At 39.1% G+C, this 20,900-nt stretch overlaps 1 protein-coding gene across 3 annotated transcripts in view; it reads right to left on the minus strand.

Moving 5' to 3' along the window:
* LRGUK (leucine rich repeats and guanylate kinase domain containing) overlaps window positions 1-15,454 on the minus strand; it is a 129,221-nt gene extending 113,767 nt beyond the window's left edge. For 2 of the 3 annotated variants that reach the window (XM_037836131.1, XM_037836130.1), the window contains exons 1-5: window positions 15,012-15,454; window positions 9,440-9,547; window positions 7,092-7,173; window positions 3,835-3,935; window positions 591-672 (exon numbers count right to left, since the gene is read on the minus strand). In XM_037836131.1, coding sequence (XP_037692059.1) covers window positions 591-672; window positions 3,835-3,935; window positions 7,092-7,173; window positions 9,440-9,547; window positions 15,012-15,296 — 658 coding nt within the window. In that variant the 5' untranslated portion in view covers window positions 15,297-15,454. The remainder of the gene's footprint in view (window positions 1-590; window positions 673-3,834; window positions 3,936-7,091; window positions 7,174-9,439; window positions 9,548-15,011) is intronic. The other variant, XR_005216953.1, reaches the window with a different exon arrangement.
* Window positions 15,455-20,900: the final 5,446 nt, after the last annotated feature.

Raw genomic sequence — 20,900 nt, forward strand, 5'->3', positions numbered from 1 at the left:
TATCCCTTTAGGCTCTAGAAATTGGAGCATACTAACTTTAGAGTAGGGGTTCTGTTTGCATGGGAGCCTGACTCATACAGTAGATGTGTTCCTGAAGTTGGTTGAAAATAAAAAGTTTTACAGTTTTTTTTATGAAAGTGTATTTTAAATACACTCAAGATCCCTGCTATTTAAAGAGTGTAATATGAATTATTTGTGAAACAATTTTACTTATTTTTACTTATGACCAAACCTCGATTTTCAAATACTGAATTTACTTTTTTAAAAAATAGGGCACATCTTTAAGTAAATTTGAGAAAGGAGTTAAAGTCAATTAAAACAGAACTTCTTATCTGATTGCACCATTAAGAATAAATATACATTTTTTGGAAAAATGTCTTTCTTACTTTCAACTTTTCAGGTACAAGACACTCTTGGCAAGTTCTGACTTGCAGTTTTATTCTTAGGTAAATAAAATAGCTTTCCTTGCCTTGTGAATATCAATTCCTAGTCATTTAAATGAGTCACATATCTCTAGCAAATTGCCATCTGGTACACTTCCTTAACGTATCTGTTAACCAAAATTTTCCCTTTACTCATTCAAAGGATACTGTCCAAAATTAGTTTAGTGAGAGCCTGGTACGAAGACAAATCACGCATTTCAGAAATTTGGTTGCAGGAAAAATCTGCGCTCTGGTGAGAAAAAGAGAACAATACACCATACTTGGTTTTCCATTCATCTTCACCACATTAATGAATTTCACATGAGTTAGGTAATTCTGGGTGTACAATTAGACTCCATTACTAAGAATCCACTGAGGCTAAAACATTTGAGATCTACCTCAATTTCACTCTTACTTACCATCATTTCTTTCATTTTCTCTAATTCCCAGTAAATTGTGTTCAGTTAATTTATATGCATATCTTGTTTCCCTTTTCTTTGCCTTTTCTATTCCTATCTCAATATATTCTCCCAAGTCACCCCCTAAATGCCAGAATTAACTTTCTTATCCATTCTTTGGGCCTTATCTCTTCAACTTTACATCTTTTCTCAAAATTGCCCATTTTAGGAAAGCATTTTCAGCAACTTCATTTGTTCCTATTAAAAAAATTGAGCCCCACCAACATAAAGAAACATAAAGTTAAATAACTTTGTTTAACTACATGCTTCCCGGCAAAAATACACAAAAATGATTTTTTTGAAAAAGGAAAGAAAAATCCAAGTTTTTTTAAATACTTACATTGATAAATTGCCAGGCACAATGTAACCATTTTCTGGATAACTATCAAGTAATTTTATAATAAGTGCCATGCAAATATTTTTATCTTCTCATTCCCTTTAAAAGACTGATTCCCCACCCCCCAAAATTTACTAAGATTATTTTAGCAATGCATTAAATACTAAATACTTCAAATCCTAGGTGCTTTAAATACTTAAAAAAAAAAAACAAAACAAAGCAGAAAACAACTCAAATCACCAGAGCAGAAAAATGGTGTCAATTACAATATAGCGTGTGAACCATATCAAGAAATGGAAATGAGCAAATGAAATAGTGTTAGGTAAAAATAAATAAATAAATAAGAACACAAAACTATGCATATACAAATTGCAGCTATGTGGAACATACCATGACAGAATCAGAAGTCAGTTTGGCATGATGTGAAATGGGTTTGATATTTACTTTTTTCTTCTATATTATAAATAAGTCCCAAATGATGGACTAGGAATAAACTTACAATTCTCTGGGCTCAGTGATGATTAACACTTTCTTATCAACTCCTTTCATCTTCTTGCCAGAGCATGTGTCTGCTCATATCTATCTGACTACACCTCAGTCAGCGCTACAGCTGACTCCATGTACCTATGACATTGGGTTCACTGAGACACCCTAAAGGGTCATGACATTGCTCTGATATCCATCTGAACCCAGATGTCCAACTGAAGTACCTATCAAATCAAATTAGCACTAACTTCACCTACAAAGAGCAAAAACATTCCAATAAATACAAAAAGAGTACAAGTAGAAGCCCCTGCTCTTCAGGAAATGCATTCCTTCTCAGGTTGGTGTCCAATGCTTACATATATTAAATTAAAAGGAGGCAGAGCTTCCCAAGAGAGAGACTTTGGGATTGCAGACATTGGGTTCAATTCCAGCTTTGTTATCTACTGGTTATTTAACCTTTCTATGCTTCAGTGTCCTCATGAGTAACCATCAGTAAAATGGCACAGTACCAGCAGCCCGGCAGCTTTCAGGGTAGGGTCAAATAAGATAATACATGGGAAAACACCTGCAATGTCTCAGTCATTTCCTTCCCATATTCACAGTGAGTTGGAAAACCTGATCAGGGACAACCTGACACTTTGCAAGCACTTCTCTAAAGTTACCAATATATTTGTTCTTAATTCTCTCAGAGCTTGGTACCTTCAGAATGGAGTATATGATTTATTTTTGTTCATTTGAGGGGTCTTTGGGGAAGGGGAGAAGATAGAGGTATGAATGGAAGAAACTCCTTGGAAGTTTTTCCCAGGGTGTCCCAGTTAAGTTACCATGACTGATTTCACTGGGGCTCAGGGCAAGAAGTAATGGGACAGCAAAGGAGAATTGAAGCAGCTCTTCAAATACAATTTCTGAGTAGTCTCAAGAGCACGTGGTCCCATGTGGAGTACAAACAGGCACCTTGTGTGACTTACTGGGACAAAGGAATATCACCCTGGCAATTACTGTAATTTCAAAGAGGAAAAACACACTACTGATAAAAATGAAATAATGTGAAGCAACAGAAGAAAATCAAGAAAGGCATCTCATTGTCAGTATGAGGTATGTCAGATTCTTGATAACAGATTTTGTATTTCCCATTGTGTGTGAAAGCCTCAGCAAATATTTGGATCTAACTTAATTTCTTTGTCAATAAAATAAAACCAATAAAATGCAATAGCTGATCTCCATTCCTTAAAATAACTTTTTATTAAAGTTTTGAGTCCAATACAAGAACACTAATCACAAGCTCTCTGCCAATAATTTCCAAATTTGTCAGCACATTAGAACCACTTGAGGATCTTTTAAAAATTCCAAAGCCCAGGCCCCTACTCACCCAATTAAATCAGACTCCCTAGCAGTGGGACGCAGGCATCAGTAGTTTTTGGAACTCCCCAGGTGATTCCAATGTGCAGAAGAGATTAGGAACCACTGCTTTATGTCCTTTCTACTCAAGAGCGGTCCCTGGACCAGCAGCAGTGCACCACCTGGAGCTTATAGGCATCACAACCTCAGGCTCCACCACAGGCCTTCTGAGTAGGACCTCATTTTAGCTAGAACTACAGGTGAGTCACACCACTCTACGGCATAGTGAACTGCTCTATAAACACTATTCACAGATAATTTATTTGTCTCAGAAATGCAAAAGCAAGTTTAGAGAAGAATGAAGGTCTGAAATAATTTTCTTTTCTAAAAAATAAATAAATAAATAAATAATAAAGACAAATTTGAGCCCACAGGAAATTGTGACAGATCAGATTATAAATTTGATATAGTGTTCTGCCATAATAAAAATATACAATAACTAGTATTTAAATGAGGGAGAGGTAAATGAAAGGAAATTTGTTCTTGGGTTTGATCACTAAATTTTAGTAAACCTTTCTAAAAAGACGATCCATTACAGACCATCTCACTTTCCCACAATAAATGACGTATAAATCTGGCTACTCTTTTTTTTCTTTCATTTCAGACACTTATACCATTTAACCCTACATCTTATTCTCCTTGAATTCACTCTTTATATTTAGCTCTGTTTTGCCTATTTAATGTACTCTGCAGCACACTTAATTTATGTAATTAATATCTAGATAATGTTTACCTTGAGATTTTTAGGTGGCTTGAAATCGAAGAAAGTAGTCAGTTTATTCTGAGACGCATTAAGTTCTAGAAGATAAGGCATATAACCCACGCAAGACAAATCTGAGGAGGAAACAGAAATATAGAATAAGGTAAGCCAATAAAAGAAAAATTAGACAAAGTCATTAAAAACAGCATACATTATATCAGAAAATCAAAAAATTACGCCAGTTGCAAGCACATCTTAATTATTCCAGACAAGTGAAATGAATAAAAACAAGAGTGTGTGTGAAATATTTAAAAAAAAAAAAAAGAAAAAAAGTGTGGAAAACTCTCCACGAGCCCATAGTTGAACCTTTTTTCCAGGGCCTCCCCACCACTTCCATTCCTTTTCCCAAGATAGCCAAATAAGAAATGGCAGAGGCCACCTCCCTTTCCCAGCTCACTCCCCCAGGAGCTGGTAACAAATCCTTTGAAAACTGTCAGCCTTAGAGGAAAGGATGAGAAACTAAACCTTAGATACACCGCTTGATAATTAGCTCCTAAATAACCGAATTAGGCCTTTTCAGCAAGATTGGAAATGCCACAGAGAACTCTCTCTGTTGCAAATTAAATTTTGTTTTCATTTGACTTAATCCTAAATCTCATAAATTCTTGAAGTGATTTAAAGAATTGCTATTACTTTACTTTGACTCTGAATTGGTTCAAAAGTACATCTGAGTTTGGCATTTTATCCCAAGCAAACATTCTAAGTATCCTTGAATACTCAGAAAAGGACTACTGTCCTAGCAAAGGGTACTCATGGTGAAATTAACATATAAAACATAAAACCAGTGAAATATTTTGTCCTTTCCTGCCACATTAGGGCATGAATGAGGGAGAGAATTAGGAAGAATTACGTGACTGGGGTAACGGTCCTGGCTCAATCAGTGACTCCTCTCTCCACCTGGAAACAGTGACAATAATACTGGCTCCCTGTTTTCTCACTCTGGACCAGAGAGCCAACTATTTCAATCCCTCAGAGGATGGCACCCAGTGGGAGAATGGCGCCTCCACATTTTCACCAGGTGGCACACGCCCGGAGCAGCTGGTGCACCCTGGAGATGTGAGCAGGTGACGTGAGGGAGTGTCCAACAGCTTTCCTTCACAAAGCTCACTGAAGTCAGAAAATCCCCACCAGTTTCTACTTCATTCCTTTGGGCTAAACTATACCCTTTTTTTATTAAATGTAAATAGTTCTGGGAGGGACAATTCATTGGGTTGTTCACATTTTGGTGGGAATGAATGAGCAAGTCAAGAAAGGCTGCCCATGAAAGGAAACCTAAAAAGCAACTGAAATTGCTTTACAATCTTTTGCCTTTTCATCAACTCTAAGCTCAGCTACAGGTCTGTAAGTAGTGGTCTCAATTCCACTGACTTCCATCAGCCCTGGACCTCCTCAGAGTTAACCTTTCTGTGGGCAGATAACTACCAGACTGTGGAACTCTGTCTTGAAGCAGAAGCAGCTAGCACTTAGAGAGAGACAGACATGGGGAGGGCATGTCACATTTTGTAGACAGCCAATGCTTTCAAATCATTCTGATGGGGAAAAAAAAGCTATGGTCTGTAACACTGGGTTTCTAACAGCAGACCCACTAATTTCTCATTTGGTGTAGTGCTCTTGGCATCCACCAGGTGGCAGGAGCTGCTCGTTTCTCCATCAGTGGTTCTCAAAGTGTGGCCCAGAACCAGCAGTATCAGCCTCACTTATTCCAAATGCAAATTTTGGGGCCCCACCCCAGATCTACTAAATCAGAAACTCTGAGGGTGGAGTTCAGTAATCTGTATTTTAATAGTCCCTGCAGGGGATTCTGATGCAAATTGAAGACCTTTCTACATCAGAGTAAGGCTGTTGTTAGAAAAAGACAACATACACACAGTAGGCTCTCAAACGCTTGATGAATCAATGAAATGGGCCATAAAAGGTTAAATAAGACTGATCTCCCTGAAGAGGAAAGCTTTGATCACAACTGTGGACTCCCGCTAGGGGTGGCAAGGGTATCAAGCAGAACCTCTTTCCCCTGCTCAGTAGCACTGAGCATTGTTAAGGCCTTCCACCATATGCAACTCCTTACCCTGTAAATAAAACCCATGTGGGGAAGGAAGGAGGGGGAGTTCCCTCTGGTAACACAAAGAAGTCTTTCTGATGATACTGTATCTGGGATTTGCTTTAAAAAAAAAAAAAAAAAACAACTCTAGGGAAGGTAAGGGGTTTGTAGAGGTATAAATGACACAGGCTGACAATTGTTGTAGTTGAGGAATAGGTTCATTACACTACTCTCTTTACTTGTTCTCATGTTTTCAGTTTCCCATAATAAAGTTTTATAAAACTAGAAAAAATAAAAATCTTGCAAAATCAGTAGTATTTTAAAAATTTCCTTAGCCATTGAAAAGAAAGAATAGATATTAATTATTGGAGCCATATGAGAAAGAAAAAATCAGAAAATGAAAGAGACTATATCAGTCACACTTAACTGTCAAGAAAAAAGAACAAGTGAAAGAAATAAGTAGAAAAATTATTGGTGAAGAAAGCAGGTCAGAAATAATGATTTGCTTACTTCCTGGAAGTTTAAAGAAAAAAAAGTGCACTGTTAACTTCAAATAAGATCATAAATCAGAAACAAGGATCAAGTTTTGAAGACAATTGACAATTGTAGAACTAATGTCATTAAATGTGAACAGGTGTCAAAAAATACATTCTATAGAACTACAAATGACAGAGTTAGAGATGAAAGAAGCAAGTAAATAGAAGCAGAAAGCAAAAAGGGGAGAAAACTAAATTTGTGAATCTCTGGAGCCCAAGTGAGAACAGAAATAGCTAGCCACGATCAGATGTAGATGCAAAAGCAAAATAAGGAAAAGAATCTATTAAAGGAAAAAGAGGACTAGATCATCTGCAATGAACAGAGAGAGAAGAGAAGGGAATCAACAAATATTCAAGAAGTATTGAGGAAGTAATGATCAGTCTCTTAAAAGGAAGGAATAAAGCAAATATTCTATTTGATACTCTTAAATATTGAGTACATCTCACCCATGTAATAGTATCAAGTGTTTGCAGATGTGCTTTTTTTTTTTTTAACTCATCAATCTTTGCGTGGAAAGAAGAGCAGCCATTCTAAATTGAGCCACAATATCACTTACAGCAATCTTTGTGGTTTTAAAACTATACTACATACTGCAAAATTTAAATTTTTAAATACTTCAGTGATCCATCAATTTTCAAGGAAGACAATTACATACCTTCAATTTTATTTACTGAAAGATCCAACTTCTGTAGGTGAACATATCCACAGAGAATGCTAATATCAGTTAAATCACAACCCTGAGAAAATAAAAGATAAAGACTTCAATTTTGCTTACATGGATAGTACTCAGCCTCCTTGCTACATCTGGAAATAATAATTGACAGAAAGAAATCCAGAATTTCTATCAAAAGTGTAGCAAAAGTGAGAGAAGGGAATCTGAAGCCTACTACTAAAAGGAGTTCAAAGAGACCACAAACCCATCAAAAATGCATTCCTCTGAAGAAAATAATAGATTAGAAAATTAGTGTTGTTAGCAAAAAATGAATACAACATGAAAAGGTAAATTAAAGCAGTGTTATGAGTCTTTCAGGGCAGAGTTTTATATATATATATATATAAAAATTCATAATAGCCATAAAGCCAAAGCCTTTATCTAATAGAAGAAAAGGGAAAGCAAATTCCTAGAATTTAAATGAAGTTTTAAAGAGAGTTCATACCTAATCAAGAGACCATCAGTTACACCATCCAGTTTCAGGGTTCATTTTCAAAGCTCTTTCACAATAAACTCCTCTGATCAAACAAAGCTGTGAGATTGGGAGGGCAGATTATTCCCAATTTAGAGATGCGGAATGTAGGAGGCACAGGGAGGAACATAAGTAGCCTAAAATCTCATAGCAGGTTAGTGATAGAGGGAGAAACAGAATACGAGTCCCCTGAATCCTGCCGCAAACTCTTTCCATGCAATCCTGCTTCCAGTCAACTGTGAGGGGGGCAAGAGGGGAAGGTGATCCCTCTGAGCAAAGAACCACGTTACTGGTTTACGCTGCGCCATCAGAAAAAGCCAACCCAAGAAGAGTCATTCTTAACCAAGTTCTCAAATATAATAATAATAATGATGATAGTTTAATGAAGACTGCTAGAACAGTAACAGATAAATGCTGACTGAACACCTACTATGTATGAGGCATTGTGCTTGGCATGATGAGACCCACAGTGATGGAAAAGACCTAGTTTGTCCTTAAGAAAATTATGACTTTGATAGGAGAGAAGATATATACACAGGTAGCAAGAGAAAATATGAAACAATATGTAACGTAAAGTATAAGGGGGAAAAACTACTAACCCAAGCAACTCTAAGAAAGTGTATTCAGTAAGACGGGTTATTAAGACAACGTAATTCAATCTGTAATATCTCACATGTATGGAGGTCAGTGGCAAAATAAGTTAAGCTTTGGTCCATATAGCTGAAATAAGATTTAAAAAATTGCTTTTTTGGTAGATCTGTTTAAGGCACAGCACTATGTACATAAGTAGGATGTTGACTGAAAGGGACTTGTGCGGGCGGTACTGGCTGCTAGAATTATATAACATTGCGACATCTAACATCAGGCAGTACACAGAGGATGCTCCCTACAGGTTACTGTGTGAGTGTCTGAGTCATCACAAAATGTTATAAAGTGAAAAGAACAGAAGATTAGATCAAGTCTCAATATGCTGTCCTCAGAGATGCCATGCAAACAGCATAGGTTGAGAACAGTTTAACACTTCTTGGATAGCTTCCTAATTCAAACTACCTTACAAATGACTTTACTCTTTAGCCGAATTATGGGGCAAGAGCAAAATCTCAACATACTCTTTGCCTTTGTATTTGAACTTACTCTGTGGATCTCCAAGTAACATTTAAGTTCTTTACAATAAAAGGAAACAAAAGAATTCAATTATTTTTTTAGGACTATAGAGAAACACGGAAAGAAGCTAAAGTGCTCTGAATATTTTGGTTTTTTAGCTCCTAATGACAATCAGAGGCAACATTTCATGCTACTCTAATTGTGACTAGTATTGAAACCTTAAAAATTGATGAGTAGCAATAGATTTTTTTTTTTCTTGAATAAAAGGTATCATTCGGGAAGTGAGATATAGCTCAAAGCTACTTATTTCTTGGTAGGGGGAAGACAGTCAATATCAAAATACTTTGTTCCTCTGGATTCAGATATAAATTTTAGTCCTTGCACTGATCAGAGAGAAAATCCTTAAAGGGTTTTTGATTGGTTTTGAAGAATCAGAGTCGACCCTCTGGAGAGAAAAAATTGATTACTATAATATAGACTACTTAAGATCAAAGAAACAGAGAGTGAAGGGAATGAAAACAAAGGAATTTGAGGGCCTGATTACTGGATTGGCCAGCAAACCCTTATCACCAGTTTCCACCAAATGTAAGGCTTTTAGGTCCACCAAGATTTAGGGCCACCAGAGAAGCTATAAGTACCAGAGATAATAGATATGGTCCAGCCAGGGTCAAAATGTAGCCAGCCAAAGGTGATTTTGTGATTTTGTCATACTCACTGATAAAGTTAGATTGAGGTAGACCTGCTCAGTCCCAGAGCCTGAGCGCCCCAATTTGTGGAGTGCCTGGGCCACTGCCTTCTCTGTCAGGACCCCATCAAATTCCTCCTGCAAAAAAAAAAAAAAAAACAAAAAGCCAGGGAAATGGGAAGAAGACAGGATTTCCATTAGAAAAGAAACAATCCACCTAGCCATATCCAGCATTTACTTAGTATACTACATATCCAATAGCTGAGCCTCCAAAATTTACCAGCCCCAGAGAAAATTCTGCCTTAAGGATCCATACATATTATATAAAATTAAATAAATAGCTATGAAATTGATGTTTTTATTTCTACTGAATTTTCAGGTAGTCACTCACATTGGGTATTCAAAGTTGAATGGGCACAGTAGCAGTAGAAGCATTGGTATGAGTGGTGACTGCTACCATTGATTGAATGCTTCCATGTTCCAGGCACTGTGGACCTAGCCATCAGGCTAACCTGCTTCACCCTAGAACCTAAGATCCCAGTATTCCATTCTCTGATCCCAGGCCCCCCTATCCTTCAAGCTTTCCAACCTCTACTGAACTTGTACTTTGACCACATCAAAATCTTCATGCTGTTCATTCTCTGTCCCCTTCTAACTGGACTTCCTTCTCTACTGGGTATCCCATGGGCAATTTCCATTTCTCTCCACCCTCAAGTTTCTGGCCCCTTATGCCTGAATACAACTACCCCATACATTCCCAAACCTCAGTCAATTTTACAATCAACTTCTTTGAGTCAGGGATTGTGTTATGCTCGTTTGGCTGGGGGGCGGTAGTTTTTTTTACCGAATGCCATGCATACGCCAGCCAGTATGCTAGGCTCAGTGCAAAGAATTATGAATGAGACATGGTGCCTGGCCATTAGGCGTGTACAGTTCAGTCTGGGAGGCAGACAAGTTCACAAGCAATTTCAGGAGTTTGATAAATATCAAGTAGATTGGGTATCAGTTCTAGGGCGGAGTAGGAGGTTCTCAAAGGCTTTCTAGGGGAGAGAGCAACTAAACTAAGATCCAAAGTTGTGAGTTATTCTGGCAAATAGGAAGAAAGGGCAAAAAAGAGGGCTCAGGAGGGAACTGGAGGCAAAAGGGGCAACAAGTACAAAATACAGAAGGCAAAGGCAAGTATGGTCCATTGCAGGAACTATGAAGGACCAAGATGGCTGAAGCATAAAATGGTAAAGTGAAGGGAGTAAAACAGTAACTAGTACATGGTAGGCACTCAAACATGGGTTGAATGAATTAATGAACCTTTTCCTACCCCTGAGCTGCAGAATGGGCTCAGAAAAGCCCCACAACCATGTATTCTGGTGCCACTCAGAAGTCAACTTGCAGCTGGGCTTCAGTGCTACTAGCCAGCCTCCTGTTCACCAGCTCCCTTTTCAACTGCCCTCCTTGTCTAGGCCCGATCCTCCTTACCCAACTCAAGCTGTCCCATGTCTCAACTCCTCTGTCCTCACTCTCAACAGATGCCCTTCTCGTCTACTTTAGAAGCAAAACAGAAACGATCAGGCATTAACCGCCTGGAATTTCTGCACCTGCCTTAATGTTGCTCACCTGGATCTCAGAGGAAGGCTGGTACTTTTCCATACTCAAGGCCCCACTCCCCTCTATTTCACTGGGGACCTTACAGAGGGACCATCAAGTTTGCTGTCTTTTGCCAGTGTTGTAAACCTGTCATGCTCCGTTGTTCCAGCTATCCAGCTGTCCTAAAAAGGCTCTCTTCAGGCTTGCACATTCCTTTAGCTATAGCTATAGTTGTCCTTAATAACCAGAGTTGTTTTGTCTTGTTTCATCATTTTGTTTTGATTTGTATCCCTCAGTTCCCCCTTCCTCACCTCCCATTCACTCTTCAGTTCACTTCAGCTAGGCTTCTGCCTCTACCACATCTTGAAAACCACATGGGCTAAGGTGTCCACCCTCTAATAGTCAAAGCTAATGAGCACTTTGTAGGCCTCTTCCTACTTACCCTCATGGCAGCATGACCCAATCCCGTGTCCTTGAGACTCTTTCCTGCTCCGGTTTCCTTATCACAGGACTCTTCTGTTCTTCTTCCATTTCTCTTACTAGTCCTTTCTAGTTTCTTTTCCTGATTCTTTTTCATCTGCCTGCCATTTAAATATCTGTATCCCCCAGAGTTCTAGTCTTGGTGCTCTTTTCTTCCCTTCCCTTCCTTCCTCTTCTCTTCTCATCACTTCTCTACAAGGGTGACCTCACAGACCCCAATTCTGATAACTTCCAGGTCTCCTACTGAGACCTCTCCCCTGATTTCCAAATTCATATGATTCATATATCCAACTCCTTAATACACAGCTCCATATGCCCGTTTCCTGTTGTAGCTAATAACCTTTTCTTCCCAGACCATGCCATAGAACTAGTAGTTATCCTAGATTACCAAAATTCAATTAGCAAATATCTCATTTTAAATATTTTTTCATCTTTAGCTTCCTTTCTGTCTTCACTGCCACTGCCTTAACTCAGACTCTTATCTCTGTCCCCTAAATTTTGCTGGAGTCTCCTCACTGACCTCCCTGCCTCCAGTCTTACTACCTTTTAATCTAATCCCACCTGGCCACCAGAGCAGTTCCCCACTGTGTAGAGACCTGAGTCCACAGTGTGGACAGCAGCATGGAGCCTGCCACAATCTGGTCCCCACCTCAACTTCTGCCCTCACCTGTAGTAACTCATCAGCAGGAAAAGCTGCGGTTCACCTGCCCACACAACACCTCTCCACCCAGACATGGTCTACTTTTCTGTAAAGTATGCCTTCCTGCCTGCCTTCCTTCCTTCCTTCCTTCCTCCCTCCCTCCCTCTCTTCCTTCCTGTCTCCCTCTCTCCCTCTCTCTCTCCCTCCCTCCCTCCCCCTCTCTGTCTCCTTCTATATAATACTTCAGATGCTGAATTGCTGTGATTTTCTCATAGTCCTACTTCTCTTTGAGAGCTGGACAGTGTGTGTCCTCAATGTTCTCACCTTCTTCCTTCATTACTATTGCTATTTTTTATTGCATCTATAATATTTGGGAACCTATGGTAGATCAGACACTAGATTAAGAACTTTATCATAGAGATTCTCATGAAATTTGATGCTCACAATTATCCTATGAGGAAACATTATTATTCACATTAAGTAACTGGCCAAGACGGGTTTTGATGCCTTAAGCTCTGAACCCAGAAACTTTTTCTGCATTGTACAATCAAAGAGTACTTCTCTCACAGCAACCATTCCATCAATGTTTGTTCAACGAAGGCTAGTTTAATTAAATCACTTGAGAAGCTGTCATTAGCAGACAAAAACATGTTGGTTATTATTATTTAGCACTAGTAAGAGTATAAATAATATATTATGCTAAGCATTTTATACATACTATCTCCCTTAATTTTTATGGCTATCCTACGAGAAAGGTATTATTGTGATTACCATATAATGTATGAGACATAAGGAAGTTAAGTAACTTGCTCAAGATCTCACAACTAAGAAGAGGCTAAACCAAGTCTCCATTACAAATCTTTGATTCCAAAGCCAGTGCTCTTAACAGCTTATCTGCATTACCTCCCTTAGATTCATAAAGGCTTTTGAGGTTTGGGGCTAATTATATTACAGACACTCATTAAGCACTGCTATCACCATAGCATTACAAATCTTAACCCAGCTGAGATATGGAAAATAACTGACTGAACATGAAAGTCTAAATGTTTCCTTTTAACACTTTTCATTTGTTTATTCGGCATATTAAAATATGTGATACCAAAGTAGAATGTAAGAATACAAAATACATATTAATATTTAGAATTTAAATTGGAGAAATAAGGGAGTTTTTTCCACACATGACCTACAGGGCAAAAAGTTCAAGTCAACCCCTTCTATGGTTTGTTAATGGCATACTGAAGACAGATTAACAACAGCACTAATGAACCCCATAGATGAAGAGCATTGTTAATTAGAATAATAAAGTGAACTGCTGATTCATTTGTGAATTCCTCTGGGGTAGAAGCTGGTGGAAACCATACAAACATCTCAAAGTTGCAAAAACACTGCTACAGTTTTGCAATAGCCACTATTAGGAGAATCAGAGTGAATAACAAAAGACAGAAAAAATAAGTAATACTTATCTCTGGTCCACTTTAAGTAAAACCAATGTACAACTAGCCCATGTAGAAGGAAATAGAAGCAGTGGGGGGAAAAAAATGGGACTGAGGGTAGAAAAAATGGACCAAATGTTAAAAGTGAACAAAGGACATTAAAAAAAGAAAGGGAACCCAAATAGAGGAAGAGGGTAAATGGATAAAGGTAGAATCAATAACAGAAGACACTGCAGGTTGAGGGAGTGGTGGGGGCAGGGGTGGATAATAAGAAGAAATAAGACAAAAGAGAAAAGGGTAATGCGCTTGTGAAAAGAAACAGGCATAATAAAGAGAGACAAGGTAGACCTCAATAAGGATGAGAAGTGACTAGGAAAAGAAAAAGGAAGGCAGAAGAATGTCACAGAGAGGGTATATTGAAAACTTTCTATTTCTCAGTATTATATCTACTTCTGAAAAGAATTTGAAGCAATTTATACTATGAAGGAAAAGCAAAGAAGAGAGAAAACCCTAATCTAAAGAAAACTACCGAAATTGAGAAAAACGCTTGATTCTGAGTTTTCTGACAGCCAAGACAAAGAGGAAAACCTAATGGTTTATTGAGAGGAAGCAAAGCAATTCAAGTTTTTGAAAGAAAGCAAGAGGAGCCAGAGAAGAAATGGGAATTGGAAAGGGACAAGAATACAGGTAAAGAGCTAAGAAAGGAACAGGATGATATTAAGTATAAGAAAGAAGTGGAATTAGGTGACAGTTGCAAGGGGCATTGAAGAAAAGAAGGAATGTGCATTAATGTGAAAGGCTAAGCCACCAGCTTAGACGGGCATACAGGTGGAAATGTTGGGAACATTTTCCACATTCTAAAAGACCCCCAGGGCAAGGTGGCTGAACATTCTAAGACCCCATTCCGGGGTGTGTGCGACTGAATAAAGTAAATACCTCTGGTGGAAGTAATACAGCATATTAAAACTTTAAAGTAACTTAGTCGTTGAGAAAGCATTTATCAAATTATTTCAACAGAGTCCTCCCACCTCCATCCCCTTAGGGAAGGATGAAAGGACTAGAAGTGGGGGAGAGTGCTGAAGTGCTTCCGAGTTCCGGAAACATGTACTAGGAATGCCAAAGACGAACTCTGCCTATTCACAATACTACCAAGGTATAATTTTCAAAAAGTTATAGTCATAACTCTCATACAAATATATAGGTATTTTTTCTAAACGACGCTGAGTGTAACTTGACTCATAAACCAAATGCACTAATGAAGATATTTGGAGATATTTCAGGCAGGGCGGTGAAGAAACCCGGTAGTAGAAATGCGAAAAAAAAAGAGAGGGCGCTCCTGGAGGCCAGAGCCTGAGGGGTGAGCTAAGCCGCGGGTCAGGGAGGGGTGGTCGGGGAACTGCCGCTGAAGTAGCAGGGCCCGACGGCGGGAAGAGAGAGCTAAAGGGTGAGAGAGTAGGGGAAAGCACACCTCCAGCTTCAGCATTTCGGACTCTGAAGACTCCTCGTATTCTACTTCGCCCTCGTACTCTTCCGCGTCCGACTCCGGATAGCGGTGAATGAGCTGCTGAAGCAGGTGGGAGGCTTTGTGGAAAGTACCTTTCGGCTTCTGCCCCATGGGAAAAGAAGACGACGAAACGTGCTTCTGTTTCTCTGAGGGCAACTGTATCGACCGGGCTCCAGTTCGTGAACTGTACAGGCCTCCCAGGAGATCGCAAATCCTGGGAGACTGGGGATGACACCCGGAGGTCGCCATCTTGTTTACCGAGGTTGTCTAGGAGACTGGCGCCTGGGGATGAGGGGCCGCAAGGGATTCTGGGGGCTGTAGTCTCCGCGTTTCCGCGCCTCCTCGCCTTCTCCGCTGGCGCTCGGCTTTCCCTCATTTTCGTCTGCTTATTTTCCTCTTTTTAGTCGTTCTATCGTTGGTTCTCTTTTTGTTATCGTTGGCTTTTCTTTTCTGTTTTCACCTCTTTTTCTCTTTTTCTCTCCAACTGTTTTCACTCTACGATTTGGCAGTCCACATTAAAGTCACAGGTGGGCCTCCTATCCAGCTTCTTACACGGATGGCTCTTTCCGCAGAGTCGAACTTTGCAAGTTTTTGATGTCTCTGATGCTATCTGTAGGAAAGCTAATGACATGTATTGAAATTTAACTCTATGCAGAGCGCAGTTTTACAAGATGACGGTGTGCCTAAATGAAATAGAACCCATCGTTCCTGAATTGCGAAAAATAAAGAGAAACTAAAATAAAAAAATAAAGAGAAAGACTGAGAGCTGATTTGCAATTCATTTACATTTTTCCTTAGATGATAAGCCATGTCCTTGGGGGGAAACTGGCAGTGGCCTAACAATCCACAAAGAAAGGGAGAAAAAGGCTGTCAAATTGACAGTCTCTGAGAGCCTCTGAAAAGCTATTAGCATCCCATAAATAATTGTATTAGTCAAGTGACCAGACTGGTAATTATTTTTAACTTGTTGCATAGGTTCTCTTTGCAGTTTTATAAAATACTCTTACAAGATTACAAAGCATGATTTTATGCTACTGTGATTTTATGTGACCCATAGCCTTAAGCTCCACAAAGTAGACACTCTATAAGAGAAGCAGAATAAAAATTATTGCCATAGTGATGACAATAGAGATCCTTGTAGGGAAGTCGCCCTCATCCTCTTGGCCTTACAGAGCCTTTTCTCCATGCTTTAGTGACAGCAGTTGCAAATACAAAATGATCCTGTCAATGGCTGTCAGGGGAGGAGGGGAAAAAAGTCCTTATGGACACCATCCATTGACTATTATCTTTCTCAGTGCTTGAGGAACCATTAAACTGACATAAAGCTTTCAGAATTACCTTCCTTCATTATCTTGCTAGTCATAAATGTAAAACCCACAATGAAAGTATCTCCTTCTGGTAGGCTCATCTTGCTTGCTGATTTCTTTTTCCAGTAGATAGTGACTCTTCCCAGGGATTTTTCCCCAACCTGACTCCCATGGGGCATGGATCCAGCTAAATAGCATAGGCAAGAAGAGGACAAGAAGTATAAACATGCAAATACAGTGTGTTTTTGCTTTTATCAGTAACTTAATCAGCATTTCTAACAAAGCAAGATTTGCCAATGTCAGTCAACTGCAGAAAGTGCTTTCAGGCAGAGTGAGTAAGAACCTGTTAAAGTATAATTTTTGAAACCTAAAAGTATGATCTTCATACAAATATCAAATGAAACATGTTAAAGGTTTTATTCAACTCATTACTTAATAAGGGAACCAATAAAATGATATGGCTGGTTCAAAGAGCAATTTGAAGAACAGGGTATTTATACTTATTTCAGACATTCTGAAGTAAGATTGCTAATTTAGAGACCAAACCTGTTAATGCCCCCGTCTCGTGCATTGATGGTGGGAATGTAAAATGTGCAGCTAGTGTGGAAATCACTTTGGCAGTTCTTCAAAAAGTTAAACACAGACTGACCATATGACCCAACAATTCCACTCCTGAGTATATTCCCAAAAGAATTAAAAACCAGGACTCAAGGAGATACCTATAGCAGTACTATGCACAATAGCCAAAAGGTGGAGATAATCAATGTGTCCATCAACAAATGAAAAGTACATACATACCAAAATGTGGTCTATACATACAACAGAATATGATTCAGCCATAAAAAGAAATGAAGTTCTGATACATGTTACAATATGGAACCTTGAATCATTATGTTAGATGAAAAAAGTCAGTCACAAAAGGACAAATATTGAATTATTCCACTTATATGAAATGTTTAGAATAAGCAGATTTGTAGTCAGAATATAGGCTAGAGGTTGCAAAGGGCTGGGGAGGAGGGAGAAGTTATTTCGTGGGTATGGAGTTTCTATTTGGGATGACAGTGGTGACAGCTGCAGAACATTGTGAATGTAATTAATCCTACTGAATTGTAGCCTTAAAAATGTTTAAAATGACACACTTTATGTACATATATTTTGCCACTATAAAAATTTTAACTGGTTAAAATGACGAAAGAAAAATTGGTTAATGCCCTAGGATAATAAAACTATGACCTTTGTGGTCATATTTTCTAAGTGTTTTGTCTCTTTTCATCTTCATATCTACATTCTGTCTCTCCCATTTGACGATGAGGTAACTGAGGCTCAAAGAGGTTAAATCACTGGCCCAAAGTCAAGTGGTCATGCTGAACTCCAAAACCAGAAAAACTAACTCCACCTTCAACCAACACTTTTGCTGGTGAAAAAAAAATGTGAGACACCAAGAGAAAGCTAGATAAGTGGTCTCAGAGGAAATAACATGTATCAGTCAAGGTATTTAAGTATAAATAAAAGAATTCACTCAGGGAATTACCATTTCATATAGAATTGTAGCATGTCAAACCAGAAGGAACCTAAACAGCCATCTTATCCCAACTCTTCCTTTAATGGAAGAAGAAATTGATGGACTACTAGGGATGATGACTTGCCCAAAATTACCTGACTTGTTAGCAGCAGAGCAGGAGTTAGAAGTCTAGACCTCTTGTTGCTAAATCTTTGCTCACCCAAATGGTCTTTAGGCTGGAATTTTACCAATAGAATCCCCACTTTTGGATTCTGGGCATCTAAATAGAAGGCATTGTCTCTAGAAGGCAAGTTATTTTAACAAGTAGAAAAGACATGATTAGGCAGAGAGAGAGGAGGTAAGAGGAGAGAGTATTTGGTCTCAACTCTTCCTATTAGCCCAAAACATCAATAATCACTTGCATTTTGTCTTTACTTCCTGTAAACTGGGTCCATGCTAAGTACTGTATTGATATCATCTCATTTAATTATTCCAACTGCTCTCTGAAATAGGAACCGATATCCCCGTTTTACAAAGGTGAACACTGAGGCTTAAAGACGTTAAATATGTTGCCCAAAGTCAAACAATTTGTGCCCAAACTGAAACTCCAACTCATGTCTTTCTGTTTCTAAAGCTCCTGATCTTAACCATTAAGACTCTACTTTCTCCAAAAGTATGAAGTAGTTTCTCAAGAACTAATTGTGAGGCACAGAGAGCCTGACCTGGGTGAGACCAAGATACTGAAAATGGTTGTGTGTGTGTGTATGTGTGTGTGGTGCGTGCAAGTATGTATAAGCACTTGGGGACAGGCAGGAAAGAAAAGAAGACTCCAGGTTCCTGGGACCAGGGAAGTGGGGTAGAGTGGGCAAAGGCAGTGAAATACAGGAACCTAGGAGAGCAGGGTTTTCTGTAATAGTTCTAATCCTTATCACCTTGGATGAGAGGAAGGAGAGAGAGGAGGAGTGTCAGTCTGAGCCCATGACACTCAAGAACATCTCTCTGGAGAGGAGATAGGCAGTTGTGAGGGGAGAGCCAAAGGGGTAAAGTGCTTCAATTTGAAAGAGGGTGCCAGCTACTAGCTCCAGTACTTGGTAGCTTTGCCTCAGTGTTATTATTTACCCTTTCTCCTAGCTTTTCTGTGTGGAACAGGGGTGTTCTGCTTTGCTAATACTGCCATTTTGCAAAACACCAGAAATGGATTGGCTTTTATAAAGGGGGTTTATTTGGCTACAAAGTTACAGTCTGAAGGCCATAAAGTGTCCAAGATAAGGCATCAATAACAGGGTACCTTCACTGAAGGATGGCCACTGGTGTCCGGAAAATCTCTGTTAGGTTGGAAGGCACATGGCTGGCATCCACTTGCTCCCAGGTTGCATTTCAAAATGGCACTCCCCAAAATGTTCCTCTTGGGGCATTTTGTCCTCTCTTAGCTGCAGCTCCTCTTCAAAATATCACTCAGTTGCTCTGAGGTCCCTCTGTTAGCAGGCTCTTTTCATAGGACTCCAGTGAACTAATCAAGACTCACTGAATGGGTGGGGCCACATTTCCATGGAAACATTCAATCAAGAAGTCACACCTTACTCAAAGGTGTCACTCACAGTCGGGTGAGTCATATCTCCATGGAAACAGCCTAATCCAAAGATTTCAACCTAATCAGCACTAATGCATTTGCCCCCACAAGATTGCATTAAAGAATATGGCTTTTTCTGGGGGACATAATATATACAAACCAGCACAAGGGGTTTCCCCAATCCAGAGCTAGCACTCCGATGTAAGACCTGACCGCATAGAAAATGGAAACAAAAGTCAGAGAGCTCTCTGTTCCCCTTATTTGGAAAGAGTACCTTCCTAGGGGTGTGGACCTTGGGCAAGGCAAATAATGTTTTTCTCCTTATTTTGTGTAATAAGAAACAGGTTGAACAACATTTCTCAGGGATGTTGAGATGGCTGTACATAGAACTTATGGTGTTCTTTATGGAAGACTATGATTTCTGCAGAATACCATGAAATGGGGAGAGCAGATAGGCTGCAGAAGGCACCACTGATATAATTAAAACAAAGCAGCAACCACAGCTAACACGTAGAACTGAGTAATCACTATGTACCAGGCACCTTTCTAAGTGCTTTATATATAAACTCATTGAATCCCCACAGAGACCCTACCAGGGAGAGATTGATATTATTATCCCAATATTAGATAAGGAGAGATAATCATAGAGAGGTTATGTAACCCACTCAAGGTCACACGATGGCAAGTGAGGGCTCAAACCAAGAGTTAGCTTTCCCAGCCTTGTCCTTAATCACAACACGAAACTTCTACTCAACCATTTTAGCAAAACTTTATGAGGGAGAACCTTAAATCTGAGATAATTCTATCCATTAACTTCTTATCCTTTTATGTTTTCTAATTTTCATCACAGAAGGGATGATTCTTCATGGGGAAGGAACACATGTTCTGGCTACAAGCAAATTAGCTAATAAAACCTAATGGATATATAGACATTAAACAAATAATTACACAAATGATGGTTTAATTTCAACTGCCATAAGGGCTAAGAAGGGAAAATGTAGGGAGCCATGAGAGCATCACCTGGCAGACAAACACTCTGACCTTCATGCTGATTATAAGGAAAGTCAGGGAAAGGTAGTACAACATAGGAGGAAATTCATTTGTCACCTTGGCAGAAAATAACTGCTTTTAGATTATGATTGTAGTAATTAATTGGGCTAATAGAACCTGATAAAGTCCAGGCAGGACTTGCTGAGACAAATAATATCTGTTCTTGCAGATATCAAAGGCATTTTCTGGGGTGCCCCACTAATAGAGATGCCTGGATCAGATACTGGTGTTGAGATCAAAGATAAAAATTGCAGTCTAGGAAAAGGTAATCTTAAAAGCTCAGAGACAAAGGCAGAAAAGTCAAGCCGATGAAGAATTGTTTGCTAAGGAATTGCAAGCATTGAGTCATGAATAAAATCTGAACAGAGGACTAGATAAGGACTGCCAAGAATTTCCAGCTTAGCAGACAGAAAGGAGGATTTCAT

Source organism: Choloepus didactylus, chromosome 5 (genome assembly GCF_015220235.1).
Source record: "Choloepus didactylus isolate mChoDid1 chromosome 5, mChoDid1.pri, whole genome shotgun sequence".
In the NCBI taxonomy this organism is placed as follows: domain Eukaryota; kingdom Metazoa; phylum Chordata; class Mammalia; order Pilosa; family Megalonychidae; genus Choloepus; species Choloepus didactylus.